General features: G+C 37.8%; 1 protein-coding gene across 1 annotated transcript in view; it reads left to right on the forward strand.

The window, feature by feature from the left end:
- Positions 1 to 17,735, forward strand: part of TRDN (triadin) — a 233,828-nt gene that overhangs the window by 50,447 nt on the left and 165,646 nt on the right. Inside the window, exon 6 of the mRNA XM_082481943.1 lies at positions 10,689 to 10,739. Within this exon, the coding sequence (XP_082338069.1) occupies positions 10,689 to 10,739 (51 nt within the window). The remainder of the gene's footprint in view (positions 1 to 10,688; positions 10,740 to 17,735) is intronic.

The raw sequence follows: 17,735 nt of genomic DNA on the forward strand, positions 1-17,735 counted from the left end.
TGAAGCTTAGGAAATCGTTTTTGTAAGATAACTTTCCTTGATTTTGTATTTGGGCTTAGGTTAAATCCTCTCCCTGTCTTTCTCTTTCTCTTGCTCTCTTTTGCACTCTCTCACATACACACAAGTAAGTCACTAAGTTGGTAATCTTTATTTCAGTAAATAAAATGAACTTAGAAAGCAGAGTAAGAAATAAAGCACCGCCATGACACTGTTAACCATCTCTGTATTACCAAATAGGTTTTCATTGGCATAAGATTATTCTATACCAACAAAAAAAGGAAATTGATTTTCTTGAGGTAGAAATGGATCTCAAAATTTCTGTGAGTTAGCCTAAGTATGAGACAGAAAGATCTATACAACAGCTACGTGAAATGATTCTATTCTCCTTAATTGGCTATAAAAGTCCTGTTGTTTTTTTGTTTTTTTTTTTAGAAAAATGCAGTTAAAAAAATCCTAGATTAAAACAAGAAGACACAAACAACAGAAATTTCTGTTAAAGGCATCAAGAAATTTTGTTAATTACAAATAAACTTTTCAGGAAAGCATCTTATCTTTCTGTCTTCAGTTCAAATGAGAATATCGTTGCCTGAGTATTAGACTGGCTCTTAATATGCTGAAGACAGAGACGTCGAGCTCTTCTTAAAAGATGTGGCAGCTTCTAAGGGTACAGTCAGTTACTGCAATGGTTACGCTAACAACAACAAACAAAATGCTCCCAACAGGAAAAGTTCTCAGACCAGATAATTTCCTACATCTCCTCTTAAAAGTGATCCAGCGAGCATGTATGACAGCTTTGCTTGGGAAAGGGGAGAGATAGGAACAACCTTCTAAGAGAAGACTGGTGAGAGATTCGCTAATTTGGATTTGAAAGCGGTTTTGATATTATGGCCTGTGCAAGCCTAAAAAGAACTGGTTTGGGTATTCAGGCAGGGCAGGGGGAGACAGACCAACAAATGTTTAAGGTTTTAGTCCTGCAATTTAAAATGTGTGTCAGATTCTTTTTATGTATGAAGTACATAAGAATGGTTATATATGGTTAGACCAAAAGTCCACCTTTCCCAGCGGAGGGAACAGAAGTCCTTATTGCTGCACAAGAGTGACCAGTGGAATGCCTCAGGAATGATGTAAGAACTGTTAAAAATATAGTGAGAATTTCCCAAAACAGTTCTCCACGCCCTAGAAATTTGCCCCAGTCAGGGACTCCCTGAGCCATGGTGTCACCGAATTCAACAAGGACACAGTTCTTCTGTGGCTGCAGTCCATCTACCGCTTTCTATGAGCCCGAGGCTACAGACAGTATGTACATTAACATTAGGGAGCAAAACAACCGTGGCAGTAAGTTGCTGGAACCAGTTAGGTTTCATAACGAGATTTTGAAGACGACATTTTCTTTCCCAAATGACCACATGATTAGTTAAATAGCAATTAGTCCCACTCATCCGTTACCTTAAAGAAGTCCTGTATTATTAGGAAATTTTACGTTTAACTCTGTATCATCAAGCAACAACCTTGTCCCACAGTAGAAATAAATTAGGCAGTATTCAGGTGAATAAACATAGCTGACTAGTGCCATTTTAGATACCACCTGGTATCTCAGATGTAGTATGGGACTGGCAGAAATGACACATGGGAGAAGTGCACTCTTATAGAGCAGCTGATGATTACCAGAGCACCTTAAACGCCTTAGGATGTTTAAAATGCTGCCAGGTGCCCATTAAGATTCTTACATTTAAAATTCTTTATTAAAAGGGTCTTCTAAAGTTTAAAATAATTATAAATTACATATGAATAATAATTTTTTTATTACTACAGTCTATATCAGGAGAATAACTGGAAAAATTCACATTGCTAGCTGATATGGCAACTAACTTTATTTCTGGGCAGAATACTGAAATTAGAACATCGTCTTTTATCAAGGTGTTATACAATAACAAATCTGGAAAGATAAAGAAAACAAGTGGGTTTTCTGGAGGTAATATCCAAGTTCAGAAAACAGTTCCCACTCGAAAAATTGGAAATTGAACTAGAGAAAAGAAATCCAGAGTGCCATGGATGCAACCTGAAAACTGAAGTGCTGGTGTGGTTGTTACATGTGTGTCTTAGAAATTAATTATGCAGTTCCGTTCATCCCTAAAGTATATATCTATTTGTACTGGTAATGTCTTCTGAATTCAGTTTCTTTTATGTTGCCATATGGTAATGTTCACTTTTCTGTGTATGAGTTGCTATTATAGATCTCTCTAAAAGGCTTTCACTGTCTCCCTAGGCTACGCTTTACTACAAAGCATTTTGCGTATCTTTGTGTAAAGTACACTCTGTGTTAAAAGATGAAAATCATTGATTGATTCAATTCTCAGATGTTAAACTGCTTTTCCAGATACGTATTTTTTGCATTTTGCATTTTTGTGGCATCCATTTCTGTTATTAATGTTCTTTTAAAAATCTCATCTTGTTTTACTTACTCTGATCAATACAGTAATACCATATCCACTATAAAATAACATTTTATAATGTAAAGAAAATATTTTCCGTATTATCCAGATGAAACAAAACTGTATCCCGCTAGGGAATAGGGATGTTCAATTATAGTTCTTTCGCCTATTGAAGAATAGCGATTGAGTTTCAACTTGAGTTGAAACATTTTTATCCAAACCTGCCAGCTACCTTTTAAAAGGTACAGAGAGAACTTTGAGCCGCAAGGCTAGCAGAAACGCTGGCCAGAAGTGTAGCAGCACAGAGGTTTGCAGCTGTTTAAGCTATCCTCTTAAATCAGGGAAAATCTTAAATGAGGCTACCCGTGTTGTCCTGGTGGAAATCTTCATTTGTGCCCCAGCAGTGGACCACTGGGGAAGTTCTCACCCTAAGAGAAGAGGGGAGTGTTAGACAGATGTCCCCCTGGTTGGGAGCCTGCTCTGCCTGAGACACAGCAAATGCCTGACCTGGTAAGTGAGGAGGTCGTCCAAAACTCAGTTAAACCCACAGCACCAATAGTGGGGGTCCTGCATGTTTCGGAGAGAACTCGAAACCCCTCACAGCTCCTGCTGTGCCAAGGAGAGGATGTAGCAAGTGGAGCCCCATACTCATGACCCACAGAAACAGTATCTCTTTTCCATATGCCAGGCCCCTAAAAAAAATAAAATCTATTAGATATAGAGGTGATTGATTGAATTTATAGGAATATGTATGCGCAGACTAATACATCTGCAAAGTTGATGTTTTTGAAAGCTGAGCACAGGAGCTATGGTTAGCCTTGTTATTTCTTTATTCTATTTTTTCCTCCTATCACAAAAAAACCCCAACCCTATTGAATAGTTTTATATGGGAAAAGATTTCTTTGATGCTATTCAAGATTAGACATTTTGTGTATTACCGTATACATCATTTTGCTGTACTTAGGGGTCTACAGTTTTTGTCTGCATTTTGTCTCCGTAAAATTACATTCAATTAAATGTAGACTCTGATAAAATTGATTATGAAAAACATAAAACATTAAAATCGGTCCAATAACATCTTTGCAGGCTGGAATCCATAAAGAGAAGTGTGTCAAGACAATTTTACTTTCCACAGAAAGAAAAGAAAAACCTGGTTTTGATCACGTCTCTTTCTCTGATTCATTTGGGTTGGGGTTTCTGGTGGTTATTTTTTGTTGTTGCTTTTTTAATTAAAGTGTAATTAGCATTCCTTTTACATTTTAGAACCAAGCTACAGAACTGCAATCTGGGAATGAAAAAAACAGTCTTAATGAATTTATATACTTGGAAGAAAAATTACTTTTATGTAAAAAATGTTTATGGTTGAAGATATTTTAATATCTTCTACTTTTAATTCTTTCAAAAGCCCAGTCATTAAAATTCCTCCATATAAAAGAGTACGTACAGCCTTCCTGAAGGGTGCCGGTGCTGCTTACAGGATAGTTAGTCAAAGATAATCGCAAGTACCCTCCTCCCCTTAAAAACCTTTCTGTTAAGATATTGCTTTTCTGCTGTAAATGGAAACCTTGCCAGAGGAAAATTAAACCTAAAACATAAAATCAGTTAGACTTTAGAAAGGAGAGAAAACGAATGGTTGTGCACTGTGTCAGGTTCCATTTGCCTTGGAAACTGAGGCTTTCAAGCTGGAATTAGCTAGAACCATTTCCTTTTGTTGATAGAGGTTGTAGTACAACTTTTGGATTTATCTCCAAGAAACAAATCTTAAGAGAACTATAAAACAGCTCCCATGTTTACAGCTAATTCTGTGGCCTTGGGGACTTCTATCAAACTTTCCCTCTCATCTCAGCTATTCAGGAAATACAAATATTTTCCTATTTTGCTGAAAGACAATTTTGTACTAAAAGACTTTTCAGGATTTAGGTTTTAAGCAGCCCTGGTAGATACATGAAAATGCCCAAACGTATAAAAACAAAGGGGAATGGTCAACTACACCAATTAAGGATTTTCTGATAAATCTGTTTTAATAAGTACATAGTAATACAATGATAGACTTTTACTCAGCATTGCCAAAGCTATATTATTCTATAGCAAAAGGAATGCTATTTCAAACACAACTATATGGAAAAATATGTACATGTTTAATTGTCTTTAACATAATGAGAAAAGGAGTGGAATAATTCCCATTTAGAATCTTGGAGATTATGAAAGAGTGGCTTATAATAAAATCTTCACATGGGCTGGGTTGTTTTCCCGTTATGAAAATAACATCCACACTGTTCTGAGAATGCCTTCCTCACAATGCATCTCCTTCACTGTATAGTCTTGTGAAAATAAAAATAAAACATTATCCTGGAATCACACCTCAGCAAGATGATAAAAGATGTCACCAGGTCACCTACAGTGAATGTCTGTTATAGACCACTGAAACGACAATAACGTGGAAACAATTGAATAGCTCTTGAACTGGAATCGAATCTATTTATTTTTGTCCTGTTCTGGCATTAGAAAAAAAGGCTTAACATAGATCTGGAAGGCCATGTTAAATCCCTGTATTCTTGGGGGAACATAAAGCCCACTCGTTTGCTCTATGCTACTCAAGATAGGTAAATTGTTCAGAAATATTTGAAGGTCATGTTCTCTGTATCGTTGACAGCTCTTTAGTGAAGCCAAACAAAATGTCGAGTCGAGGGAATAAAGACAACTAAGGTAAAGTCGCTGAGCTTAGCTAAATAGGTTTAGGACCAATCAACGTCACCTCACAGCAACATTTACAGTTCAGAACAACATGTTGTTTGGGGTAAATACACACCAGAGCAGAGAGTTTTCACCGAGAAGAATGAGAAATGGTCTTCTGTGACCTCTGTCAAAAGTAGTCTTATGCAGCAAATGAAAGAGATGTTGTCTAATTCTGCAAAATACAAAAGAAAAATTGTATGCTCTAAATGCTTTAAATTGTAGTTGTGATTTCCAAAGAGATGGATAAACAATTTTGAAACCATACTTAAGAGGCACTGTGGCCTGATATCTCACACAGTGGATGAGCACACAAAGCATTCAGCATTTTCATTGTTAAAAGACAATTCATCTCCTGTCACATTCTCAAGAAAGATCTTCAGGAAAAGAATGACTTCAGGAAAAGTTATTCTGTACCCCAACTTGAAGTTGCTATGAATCCTCAGAACAGGGCAAGATCTAAGAAAACACTGGGGGTAAGACTGGGCTATTAGCAAGCTAGAAGGGAAGTCACCTAAATTGGTCATATGTGTCACTTAGACTTTCTAACATTGAATGTTGGTACTCAAAGCCTTCTGTTATGCTGTCTTTGGTTCCTGGATATAGGCGTAATACACCAATTTAATTCTCCAACTAAATATTTTCAGTTCCTTTTTTTTCTCTTTCCCACATTTTTTCCTGTTGCAGAATTTGGGTGGTTTTTTTTTTTTTGTCTAGAGTACAGCTACATGATGTATTAGTAGCTAGCTGGAAGTTGCTCTAATGCACAAACTCCTTTATTCTCCTCCTAGCCCCACAAGGATAACTGTCACCTCACCAGCTGGTACTATCTCGATTAAAAATAGACATCAGCTGCACAATCGCAAATTTCTCTGGAGGATACCAGTAGCAAGAGAGTTGACTACAATTCTTCATACAGAGAGCGTCTAGAAACACATTAGAAATGACATCCCTCTCATCTTCTAAAGCTCTTAACACCACTCATTCTTGCCTTGCCCTCGGTATCTGTTTCCACCAACTCTTCAGGATAATCAGCTGCCTGCTACCAATTAGTCTTGATAAACTAGCAAGGATAGAGCCCCATTAAATTGCTGGCAATAGCGGTAAGGGTTTTGACTGCTCAAAAGCAAATTATTAACCTCTGTTTCACCAGGACTCAATAGGACTCATTTTCCTTTTCACTCTTAGATATTTATAAGAGAAAGAATGTCAGAGCACTGAAGGTGAATATCCTTGAATTGCCTGTTTATTTTATGAAAACGATGAAAACGATGGCCAACTGGTAAAATTTGATTAGAAAGAACAATGTACTATAATTTCAAGTGAAATTCCATCAGTTCAATTATACATTTAAAACAGTAGATATATTAAACCTACATTGCATCCTCACTACAGTATTTAAGTAAAAACAGTATGGCTTTAAGCATGAGGGGGCAATATTGAATGTCAGGCATCAGTGTTAAATTCCCAGTTCTTTTGCTGAATTTCTGGGTTACCTTGAGTAAAGCGTTCTTGTGTTTCAGACGGGGACAATATTTGCTTTGCCTCTCATAACATCAACATTTTTTATTTGCTTTGTTGGGTTTTTTTAAGGTGTATTTCATCCGTAAGATGGAAACTCAGCAGAGGGTGAGGTCTAGGAGCTGTTTTAGCAATGCCAGGTCGCTACTCACCACTTCGTCCTCTAATGAAGCCAGACGCGTGGCTGTGCTTTCCCACTAAAAGAAATGTCACCCTCTTAAAGTTTGAACCCCTGTGTTACAGCAATGGGATATTATATACTGTTATAACTCCATGTGGTACCCAAAACAATTCATGTGGACTCAGTCCCATAGGTCCTCTCATAATCCAATACAATTAAAATAGCTAAGAATAATGCTATGTAGTTTACTATATTAAAAAGGAGGTAACAAAAAATCAAAACTGGAAACACGAGAACAGATGAAGAAGGGAATTCTCTTTCAGGAACCAGCAGAATCTCCACATGCCCTACTATGAAGGGCTGCGCCTCTTCCTTCTCGCTGGTGCAAACCCGCACATCGCTGCACCACTACCTCACCGGAGCTGGGGCTTTGCAGCGTGCAGCCAGTGCCGGGCTGTCGTTAGACACGGTGAGCTGCTGTTAATGAATACGAGCTGGGTGAGAGGTGAGGGAAGCTGGTGCCCAAACTGCATGTCCAGCAGGGATTTCCAGTAAAGCTGCCTGCGATACCGATCCTCAGCTGACTGCGAGGACCTACTTTGGGTCAACAGTACATAGATATATCGGCGTGCTAACAGCGTAGTCGAATATATCTCCTTTCGGCATCTTGAAACAGTCAGTTTAAATGACTCCCTTCTTGGGGTTATTCAAAGTAATCACCCTGCACCTTCTGTATATCTGCACAAGACCTGAGGTCTAGAGAAGCTGGTGTCAAGCACTATCTATATTTAAGGAAATAAAGTATTTACCCATTCAAAACCCAAGAAACACAAGGGGAAACATAATTTTTCGTGTCTGCTTGATAACTGAAGAAAACAAACAATGAAAAACAGCTTTTAAAATACATACTCCCTTACAATAATTTAATAAACCGCACTGTCATCTCATAAAGAATTAGGATGGTTGCCGTGGTGACAAAGATTATCCTTGCTGCTCCTTGATTCTGTCATTTTTCTAAACATGAATTCATAATATTTAGGATTTATTAACAGTGTGTCACATTGATAGAGATAAATTACATGCTTTAAACTGGCCATGTAAGTCTTCTATGCTATTATAGCTGCTCTGTCAACTCAGCAATAAGATATGATGTAAATACTAGAAAATTAAAGCTATTTGTCATAAAAGATGAAGCAGAGAGTATCAACACTCTCAGAACAACAACAAAAAAAAATTCAATAATCTAATGTATTTCCTTAGTTTAAATATTTTGGAGTTAGCAAAGAGTCACTATTTTCTGTCTTGTAAATTGATCAGGATCAGCATATATTGAGACTAGATTTATTTGTTTTGGGAAAATTTAGGTTGTAATGTATCAGAATTTATGTGTTCCAGGCTGCAATTTTTTATGATGGTTCAAACTGTAATGGGGAGCTTGTGAAGAGATCTTAATGATGGCACACTTTGCAATATACAAAAACATATATACACACACTTATGTATTATGAAGATGTATTTCACTTCAAGGAATTTGTGTTGCGTTTTCTGTGATGCGCGGTATCCTAATTGTAGCAGCAAGTTAGATGAGCTTCTCGGTGCAGCTGTCTAGAAAGTACCTTTTTGTGCATCTTAGTGAAGTGTTTGTGTCAAGCAAGCATCACCGCTGACATAGTGTGAGACTGGTTTAGATGGACAGCTCTACAGTCATTGTTTCACATATATTTTGCAGTCAAACTAGCAATAAGAAATTCCCTATAACCACAGTAATTTCAAAAGCCGGTTTTAGAAATAACAAAGGTTTGTACTTATTTTTTTCAAGACAAAGAGGCCTATTTTCTGCAGTGAGACACAAAATAGATGGTGGGAACCCAGCGGAGCTGAGGGAACGCGTGTCTGTGTAGATGGCTCTGCCTGAAGAATGTGATTTATCACACAGCGGGCAATACCTGCAACCGGTATCTGTGCAGGATGACCTCTTGAGCTGGGAGAGGTATGTCTCTGCTGTATGTTGCAGTGCAGAGGAAGTGACTCAGCTTTACTCAGGTGCACTAAGTCAGCGTTTGGAGGCAGTCTGGAGCAGCAGCAGGGAGAACTGGTCAGAATGAGGGAGCAGTCCTCCAGCTCTTCTTCTCTTGCACCATTCCTACCACTTAGGCTACCTACACTGGTTTATGCATCCTTTTAAGTGTAACAAGTGGGAAAGGCTTGAAAAATCCAGCGACTAGATTCTCTCAGCTGACAGAAAAGAAATCCTCTCATAGCTGCAGAACGAAAAATAATCCAGGCTCAGCTGAAATGCAGTAAATCAATACGGCATGATTTCTTCCTAATCACAACCTTTGAGGTTTATAGAACAAAAAATGAACTACACACCCAGGCTGCAAGGGATAAGATGAAAACCGGAAAAAGTCCTTCTTGCTTAATGACATCAAATAATTGGCTTAGTTATGTTGCCATACATAAGTGGCTAACAGTGATACGTATTTGGGCTTTTATTTTTCATTTCATTTATATTATTCACTTTATCTCAGTGAAATAATGTTCTCTCCATACGAAGACTACATAGGCTGATGCCATAGAATAGTTATATTTCTTGCAAACCAGGCACAATCATTATTTCAGATGGCAAATACTATCCAATATAAACATTCTGCATTTATTTTCAAAGACCTATGCAAACATCAAAGTCTTGGGAAGGGAAAATACCATTTTCTACTGTATCTTTTTGGCAATGTGCGTCCTGTTACAACCTGAGCAAAAAACTAAGGGTATAAGTGGAATATTTCAGTTGTCTTCAATAGGGATTAAAGTAGCTCCTTAGAGTTGAAATGTAATATGTGTAACTTTTCTTCTGTTGGATTAATTTTTGGGTCAGTGTTCTTGTTATTTAGATTAGACCCTGCAGACCAATCTAAAGATGAATTTCATCCAGTAATTAATACCAGGTTCCTACTGCAGGAAATATATGCACAATACCATAAACCAGACACTCTGTTTAGTCTTAATGACTTTATTGCGCACCTCTAATAAATGGCCTTTAAATTTCTACCACTGTATGCAAAGTGTTATGCAAGCTTGATTTAATTCTTCTTTGCTTTTCCTCAAATTCAACATTTTGCAATTTTTATATTATCCTGGTTTGGGCACAATAAGGACCGTAGAAAAATATCAGCTACAGAGGTATATAGCAATAATTTAGTATCAGTCTCACGGGTGGGAAATTTTGTTTGAAAGAGATGGCATAGCAAGGGCAGGAAAATACAGTGCCACTTTCCTCTTCTAACAAGGCAGCTGTCAGTGCGTTGGTATTCAGCATGATTAAAATGAGTCATTCTCTGAGACAACGATCCCTAACCTTGGAACTTTTATCTCTGTAATTTGTATACAACATTGCGTCTAACTTTTATTGTGTGGTGGAGCATTTGAGCTTTAAAAATTTAGAAAGTGAAGTAAAAAGAACATTTTTTCCTTCAAAAGGTAATTTAGAAAACATAAAATACTAATCCTTGTAAACAACTCACGATACATACAGAAAAATATTTAGTAAAAGCATGCTTTTTCTGATTCACGACCAACATGTTACTCTATAGCTGCTACAGATGAGCAAAACCTATTCTTGACTTCAAAAGTAGCTGTATTGCTCAATTAAAACCAGAATAAGTATTAAAGTCACTTAATGTTATGTTTGTGTCCATATATATTGTCTGCTTGTATATATAAAATTGAACTTTATTGTATATGATTCTGAATATGCAGATAGTAAAGCCATGACTCTGCTATATTTGAAGCACTTAGTTATTTATTTTATTATGAGAATGCATCTGATATTTTTATGTATAAATTATTTTAATATTGATAACTCTGCATTGCACTGTTTTCAGAAATTCATAAACCAAAACCAGAGAGACAGGAAAAAAGAACAGCACCGAAAGGTAACTTTATTTTTTTTATCTGTTTACCTACGTATATGTATGCAATATAGTGTATTTGTTAACTATATGTGTTACCGCTGTTGTATTATAGAAGCATTCAAAGGTCAGTTGGCGCAGACTGTAATTGATTGAAAATTCATGTATACCTGCATTAACAAATAGCGTTATTTTATGTTGGTGTGGCTACATTGTAAATGCAGATTCATAATAAGATTCTCCTGCCCAAACGTATTCAGGAATCTTTTTGTAGCAAAGGTGCAAGGAAGTGGAGTGCTGGAGAACCTCCTCTGGTGCAAAAGGCGTGAAGTGTGCTGGGCAAGGAAGAAAGCAAATTTATAGGCCAGTGGGTGCCATCCAAGTTAGGAAGTCGTAGTTAACAGTGAGCCAGGTGTGCATCAGAGATAAGAAAAGCCTCCACTTTAAGAACCTACTCTTTTTCAGACTGTTTAATCTCCTCTAACTGGCACTTTGCAAAAATCCACAGAGGAACTGGTTTGGACTGGTTTTCAGAGGTCATGTAAACAAAGACATTTCCTGGGGTATGTGCAGATTTTTCGCCTAAGAAAACTTCCTCTGTAAAGGTTAGGCCACATAAAATTTGATGAGCATCTCTCTGATGCACCAGTGCTGTGCTCAGTAATGGCAGGAGGAAGGAAGAAGGAAGCTTATTAAAAATAGTGTGCATATGCCTACACCCTCCCTCACACAATTATATTCTTTTCTGTATATATTCTTTATATGGTTTTATAGTATTTTACACCTCTAGCACTACCTTCCCAGTTCTGTGGTAATCAGGGTCATCTAGAGTGCCTAGTACTGCTTCCCAACTACTTAATAAATCATGCTATATGAAAATGAATTTTTTAGGGTACCAGCGGGCTAGCCAGGCAATAATGAACTCAGATCCACTAGCAAGGGATCCCAGTTAAGGTCTTTTCAAGCACAGTATTCTAAAAACACAAGAGAAGTTGCAGCCTTGCCCAAAAAAGCCTCCTTTGTACCATTTAATCTATACAGAATTGCATTGCTTTACATAGAAGAACATTAATGTTGCAGAAATGATTACTAAGAAGTTATAAGATGCCAGAAAAAAAGCATTCAGGTGTCATTAGTTAAGTCCCTTTATGCATATGCCTGATAATGCAGTCTTTTATTATACAATCACTTACTGAAGCACAGGGCAAATTTTTTTTATATTTTTCATTTTCATATTTAGTCCCAAAAATGCATCTTGTACATAGGAGGAACAATTACAAGAAAACATTCTGTCTGGCCTCAAGCTAAAGCATAAAGGCATGAATCTTCAGGGAGTTTTACTGTTTCTAAAGTACCTCCAGGAAGCATGTGCAAATACAATCTTTTACTGTTTTTAAAAGGAAAACTCTAGAGGCAAAATGAATGTTTTTAATAGAAGCAAACACCGCAAACAAATTTCACTCATCCACGCAAATATATGGGGACACTAGAGTTTTAAAAACAATTTTAAGCATATTTTTGAATAGTCAAGCCCCCTGAATCCAAGTCCCAAGATTTACAAGTGAGCTCCATCCATAAACGTCATTTTTAAAAGATTGTACTGAAATATGAGGACTAGATACAACGAATGCAAATCCCAGATGGAAATGGCTGAAATTATGAGAAAGATTCTTAGAGTATTAAGAGCCAGGCAAACTTGTGCCCTAAAATTTGCTTTTAATTAAATATTTTGATAAACTACTAGCAATAAAGTCCATTTCAATTATTGTACTTAGTCAATTTAATCCTGAAAAGAAGAAAGACTCTGAGAAATGGTTCAACAGAGCATTTGCTCATGCTTAAGAGCACTGAAATTAAATTATTTCATGATTATGTGCACACAAGAGAACAAATTCACTACAAAATAGAGTCTTTCCAATTTGCTATTTGATGTATTAGTACTTTCACAAGGGCCAACAGCACCTGGACTGGATGAGCAGGAGCTCGGCCAGTCAGTGGAGGGTAAGGGGTAAATTATCCCCCTGTACTCACTCTCATGAGACCACACCTAGACACTGCGTCCAGTTCCGGGCCTCCCAGTACAGGAAAAATATCAATAAACTGGGGCGAGTTCAGTGTGTGGCCACTGCAGGGGTCGGGGCTGGAGCAGTTCCCTGGAGGGAGAGGGTGAGGGATGGGACAGCTTTTCCTGTGGGTCTGTCGTTTTGTGCCATAAACAGACTTTTCAAGGCTCTGAGCTGCTGCTGAAGGCTGTTTAAGAAGTAGGTGTTATACTTGTTATTACTATTACTATCAATGAATAGTAGGCAACTATGCAATACTTCAGCAGCAAGGAAGGATAATAAAATATATTGAGATAACGGTACATATAAGTATATAATTTCTGTATATAATCCAAATGATCATTTCTGAGTTTTATGGAAAACTGATGTTAGCAGTGAATTGAATTGACCTGCATTTCTGGGAAATATCTGTTGTTACAACAGGCATTGTGAAGGAATGGAAAATGGCTGATCTATTGTGTGACTTTTCCCAAATAATACTTCACTTATAGACTGCTGCTGGAGTGAGGGATGGAAGAAGACAATATGATCAAAATGCTACCTCGGACAGCCATAGATTAAATCACAGTGATTTTAGGACAGATATTTGTGTGCCTCTGAATCTGCACTAACTTCTCTGGGTTTTTCGTTCAGAAAGTATCTCTGAATTCAGCCTGATTTGACGAATCGATTCCAAGCCCTTCAAAACTATTCCATTTACTATGAGTAGCACATATCTGTCCCTCCTACCCCTACCAACTTGTTAATAGGGCCCTACTGACAATGCAAATATTAAACATCACAGAGTAAATCCGTCTGTGTTTTAGGATATGGATAAATTATGAGATTATAAAGACCAATATAAAGTATCCCCATAATTTAATTTGCTGTAGCTGAAAGGTAAAGTATTTGACACAGCTAAACACATAAATAGAGCTGAACCATACAGATCCAGAGTATACTAGAAAATCAAATAAGTTTACAAAATTTAGCAAGTTAAATGGCACATTTACATTTGACACAGGGGTTGTCTACCCAGATTTCTAGAGGTACGGCTACAGATATACCTGAGTTAGCTTTAAACTAGGTAACATGGTACGGATCGCAATGTAGCTGTAGTGGCTCAGGTACAGCTGTCAAGTATTTATGTAGCTGTAGGGACTTACGGCAGCCTAGGGTGAAGCCAATGCAGTGGGCAGTTTGACTACCACCAGTAGCTGTCAAATCTAAATCTCAGTTCAGATGGATGTAACACTGTCTGACTGCTGCATTTAAACCTCGTCTTAAATGGTACAAACGTGTAACTCATGAGACATTGCTTCGCTCTTATATAGGCATTTATGTTTGGTGTCGAAGGGCTAAATCCAGCACAGGGTTAGGCGCTGCAGTGAGCAGCGTGTGCACGGCTGGTGCCAGTTTGGGAAGGTGCGGGCAAGCTCAGAGGCAAGCCTCTTCCCTCTTCACAGGTAACTGAGGTAGTTTGTAATGAGTGCAGGTGCCTCCACAGTTCATTAATTGCTGGGATTTCCTTAGATTATTAGATTATATTTTTTTTGAGTGTTCCTTCAAGAAGAATTAAGTTACAGCCATCTAAGATTATTTTACTTCTGAATAAAAGCATCTACACAGAGATTTAATGCTCTCTGACTAATGCACTCTAACTTCATTGTATTAGTTCATTTATCTTAACTTTCCCGAGTGTTGCTCTGTAGACAAGCACTTAGTCAGTTAGCTGGAGCAAGCAATCTCTGCTTCATGCTTATTGCACTCATCACCTAGCTTTATACTAAGCAGCAGACTTAAGACTTACTCAGCTGGAAACTATTTTTACTTCCCTTAGGTATGGAATTAGTGCCTCCTTATTACATCTCTTCTTCTTGCACTTGCTTTTTTGGGGATGGTGAATGTCTCTGTCTCAAACGTTTAAATGAAAAAAAACTGAATCACATTGCCCTTCACTATCTTTTCCACTTGACGCAAATCAAATATACTATTAGATGATTGAAATTTGGAAAAATCACATATGTGTTATGCTGCTTGTTTTTAATTTTATGTGAAGTAGATAGCAATATTCTTATATGATTGTTTGGAATACATTGTTAAATTACCTTAAAATTTTCCGTTGTGAGCTCCTATTTTAGATTATTTATAAATTTACCACACTCCAGTCACTGAGGATGAAATTTTTCATGCTCATCTTTTTGCCTCGGGCTGAATTTTCATTCAAAGTCATATAAAAATGGTTCAGCAATTTTCAAAATCTAGGTTAGTGAAAATTAGGATGGGGTGTTATATTTTTTCCAATGCTAATAACAGTTCATTCTGAGCTTATGCTTTTTTTGGAATTTGCAAAGGAAGGTATTTTTGCAAGAATTGTCTTTAAGTTGTGGGAAAATTTTAGCTTACAAAATTGCCATAAAACTAGTTTTAGTTATTCTTTTTATTTTTTCTGTATGAATCCAGCATCTTATTAAAAAAAAGAGGTGATCTTTTAATTACAAAGTGTGTCATAAAACAAGTAAAATTGTTGAATTAAAGTTGAATAAGCAGTTTTAGTTCCAGCATTTTTCAGCTGAAGAGTGCTTGACTTTGCAGCCTTAAAAACATTTTTGTGCTTCCTCTTTGGTTTTCATACGCAAAAAAGAATATCTTATTAACTCTAGTTTGTTTCACAGAAACATGGCAGTACGGCCAGCCTGGCTTATTTCTGAAACCAAATGCTTGCACCTAAGCGCTGTGGGCTTGAAAATGGGCGTTATTAAGTCCTTTACAAAGAAATTGATACGCAAGTGACTAAATCTGGAAAAGATCTGTAGACAGTGAAGTATTTTCTACATGACAGAGCTTTCAGGACTACATATGAAGCTGAACATGAAAAGATTTCGGGGGGGGGGAAACAGCGTTAATATGCAAAAGAAAAATCATATTTGAGTTGGTCAGATCAAATGTGGACTTTGGTCCCTTCTGTGGACTTTGGTGTCCCTGTTGCACTGTGATTAAAGAGTCAAAAATGGCCAGTCGCCGCAGCCCTGAAACATGAACCCTTTAACTTTTGGCAACACCTGCCCTCCCCGGATAAGGTTCAACCCAAAAGCCGTAGGCCTGACAGTGTCCATAAGAGGTAATGGTAAACATTACAATCTGAGATTAGCAAGCTCTGAGGCTATGGGGGTATCAACACACAGGATAGGGCTCTTGGACTAACCAGAGATCGCCTTCAGCCTATCATTGGGAAGAGAAAAATAGCTCATGCTTATGCCAGCCTGGTCTCTGCTTATCCACATTCCAGGCTCCCTGCCCAGATACATCAAGTTACTTTTATTTCTTCAAGAAGGAGCCAAATGATCCCTCCTCCATGTTTTTAGCTTGGAGTACACACAAATATTAGTATTTCCTTGCATTCTAGCCCTTTATACTCTTTTGATGATGTGAAGAAACTTTAAATTGGGTTTTCCTGTCCACTTTAAGGTCTGCTGGTGCTCAATTCAGGTAGTACTGTTCAAGGCTCATTTTGGTTTTTTTTCCTAATGCATGAAATAGGGAAATGCTATGGAGAATCATGGAATCATAGAATAGTTTGGGTTGGAAAGAACCTTTAAAGGTCATCTAGTCCAACCTCCCTGCAGTGAGCAGGGACATCTTAAGCTAGATCAGGTTGCTCAGAGCCCCGTCCAACCTGACCTCGAATGTTTCCAGGGATGGCGCATCTACCACCTCTCTGTCCAAACCATGACACTTCCAGTGTTTCACCACCCTCATTGTAAAAAAGTTGCCTCTTTAGATCTAGTCTAAATCCACCCTCTTTTAGTTTAAAGCCATTACCCCTTGTCCTAGCACAACAGGCCCTGCTGAAAAGTTTGTCCCCATCTTTCCTATAGGCCCCCTTCACGTACTGGAAGGCGGCTGTAAGGTCTTGCTGGAGTCTTCTCTTCTCCTGGCTGAACAACCCCAACTCTCTCAGCCTGTCCTCATAGGAGAGGGGCTCCAGCCCTCTGAGCATTTTTCTGGACCTCCTCTGGACCCACTCCAATAGGTCCATGTCCTTCCTGTGCTGAGGGCTCCAGAGCTGGATGTAGAGAAGCTAGAATAAACTAAAAAAAAACCCACAACAGTCTCCCTTGCACAAGTAAGATGTTCTGTGGCTAAAAACAAGCTTTCTGATTGCCAGTCTGTTCTGCATAGTTCAGCTGTATTTTTTGGCACAGAGACTACAAGGGCTTTTGTCCAACATGCAGAAGCTCGTATTTCACTGCCGTTGACCATCACAGAGCTATTGTTTGCAAAACTGTGCTATTGCCCCATCCAAAACTGACGACAAGCTGACTGGAAGTGTTTTGCACAGAGCTGGGACCTGCTAATACAAATATAAGATGTAAAAGCACGTTACAGTTTCTGCAAAAATGTTCAGAGTTCTACACGGTGTAGGGAGAGTGGAGACTGGTTTTGCTTGGTGTGCTACTAGATGTCCTAAAGCAATTGAATGAGTTACAGTCTGTAATTCATTCAGTAATACATTGCTGGTGTTGCTGCATTCTTCACAGTCTGTTATTTTTTAGTGTAAATTGGTTGTCCACATTCCTTAAAGGCTGTGAAAAATGTCCCTTCAATCTCTTTCCACTGTAGTGCTAATTATTATCAACAATAATTCACCTGCTATGACTGGAAATGTATTCGGATAATGCAAACACATGCAAGACGTAATGAAATTACTGAACGCTTGGAATGAGTTTTCTTAAAGACGTGGGCCTATGTTCAAATGAGGGAATATTTAACCAACAAAAATACGTTTGCACCTCTGTGAAATGACATTTGCAGCAAAGCTGGTGAAAAGAATGTATGCAAAAATGTTACTGTGCTTGTATATAAAGCTCACAGTTGTCTTCTAATCAGTTGTCTTTTCAGTGGTTTACTTGTTGACAGAAACCTGACTACTGCGAAGAAAATACCTTTTCCGTTAAATTGCAAAACTATAGTCTTT

This window comes from Vanellus vanellus (genome assembly GCF_965231255.1).
Source record: "Vanellus vanellus genome assembly, chromosome: 3".
Classification (NCBI taxonomy): domain Eukaryota; kingdom Metazoa; phylum Chordata; class Aves; order Charadriiformes; family Charadriidae; genus Vanellus; species Vanellus vanellus.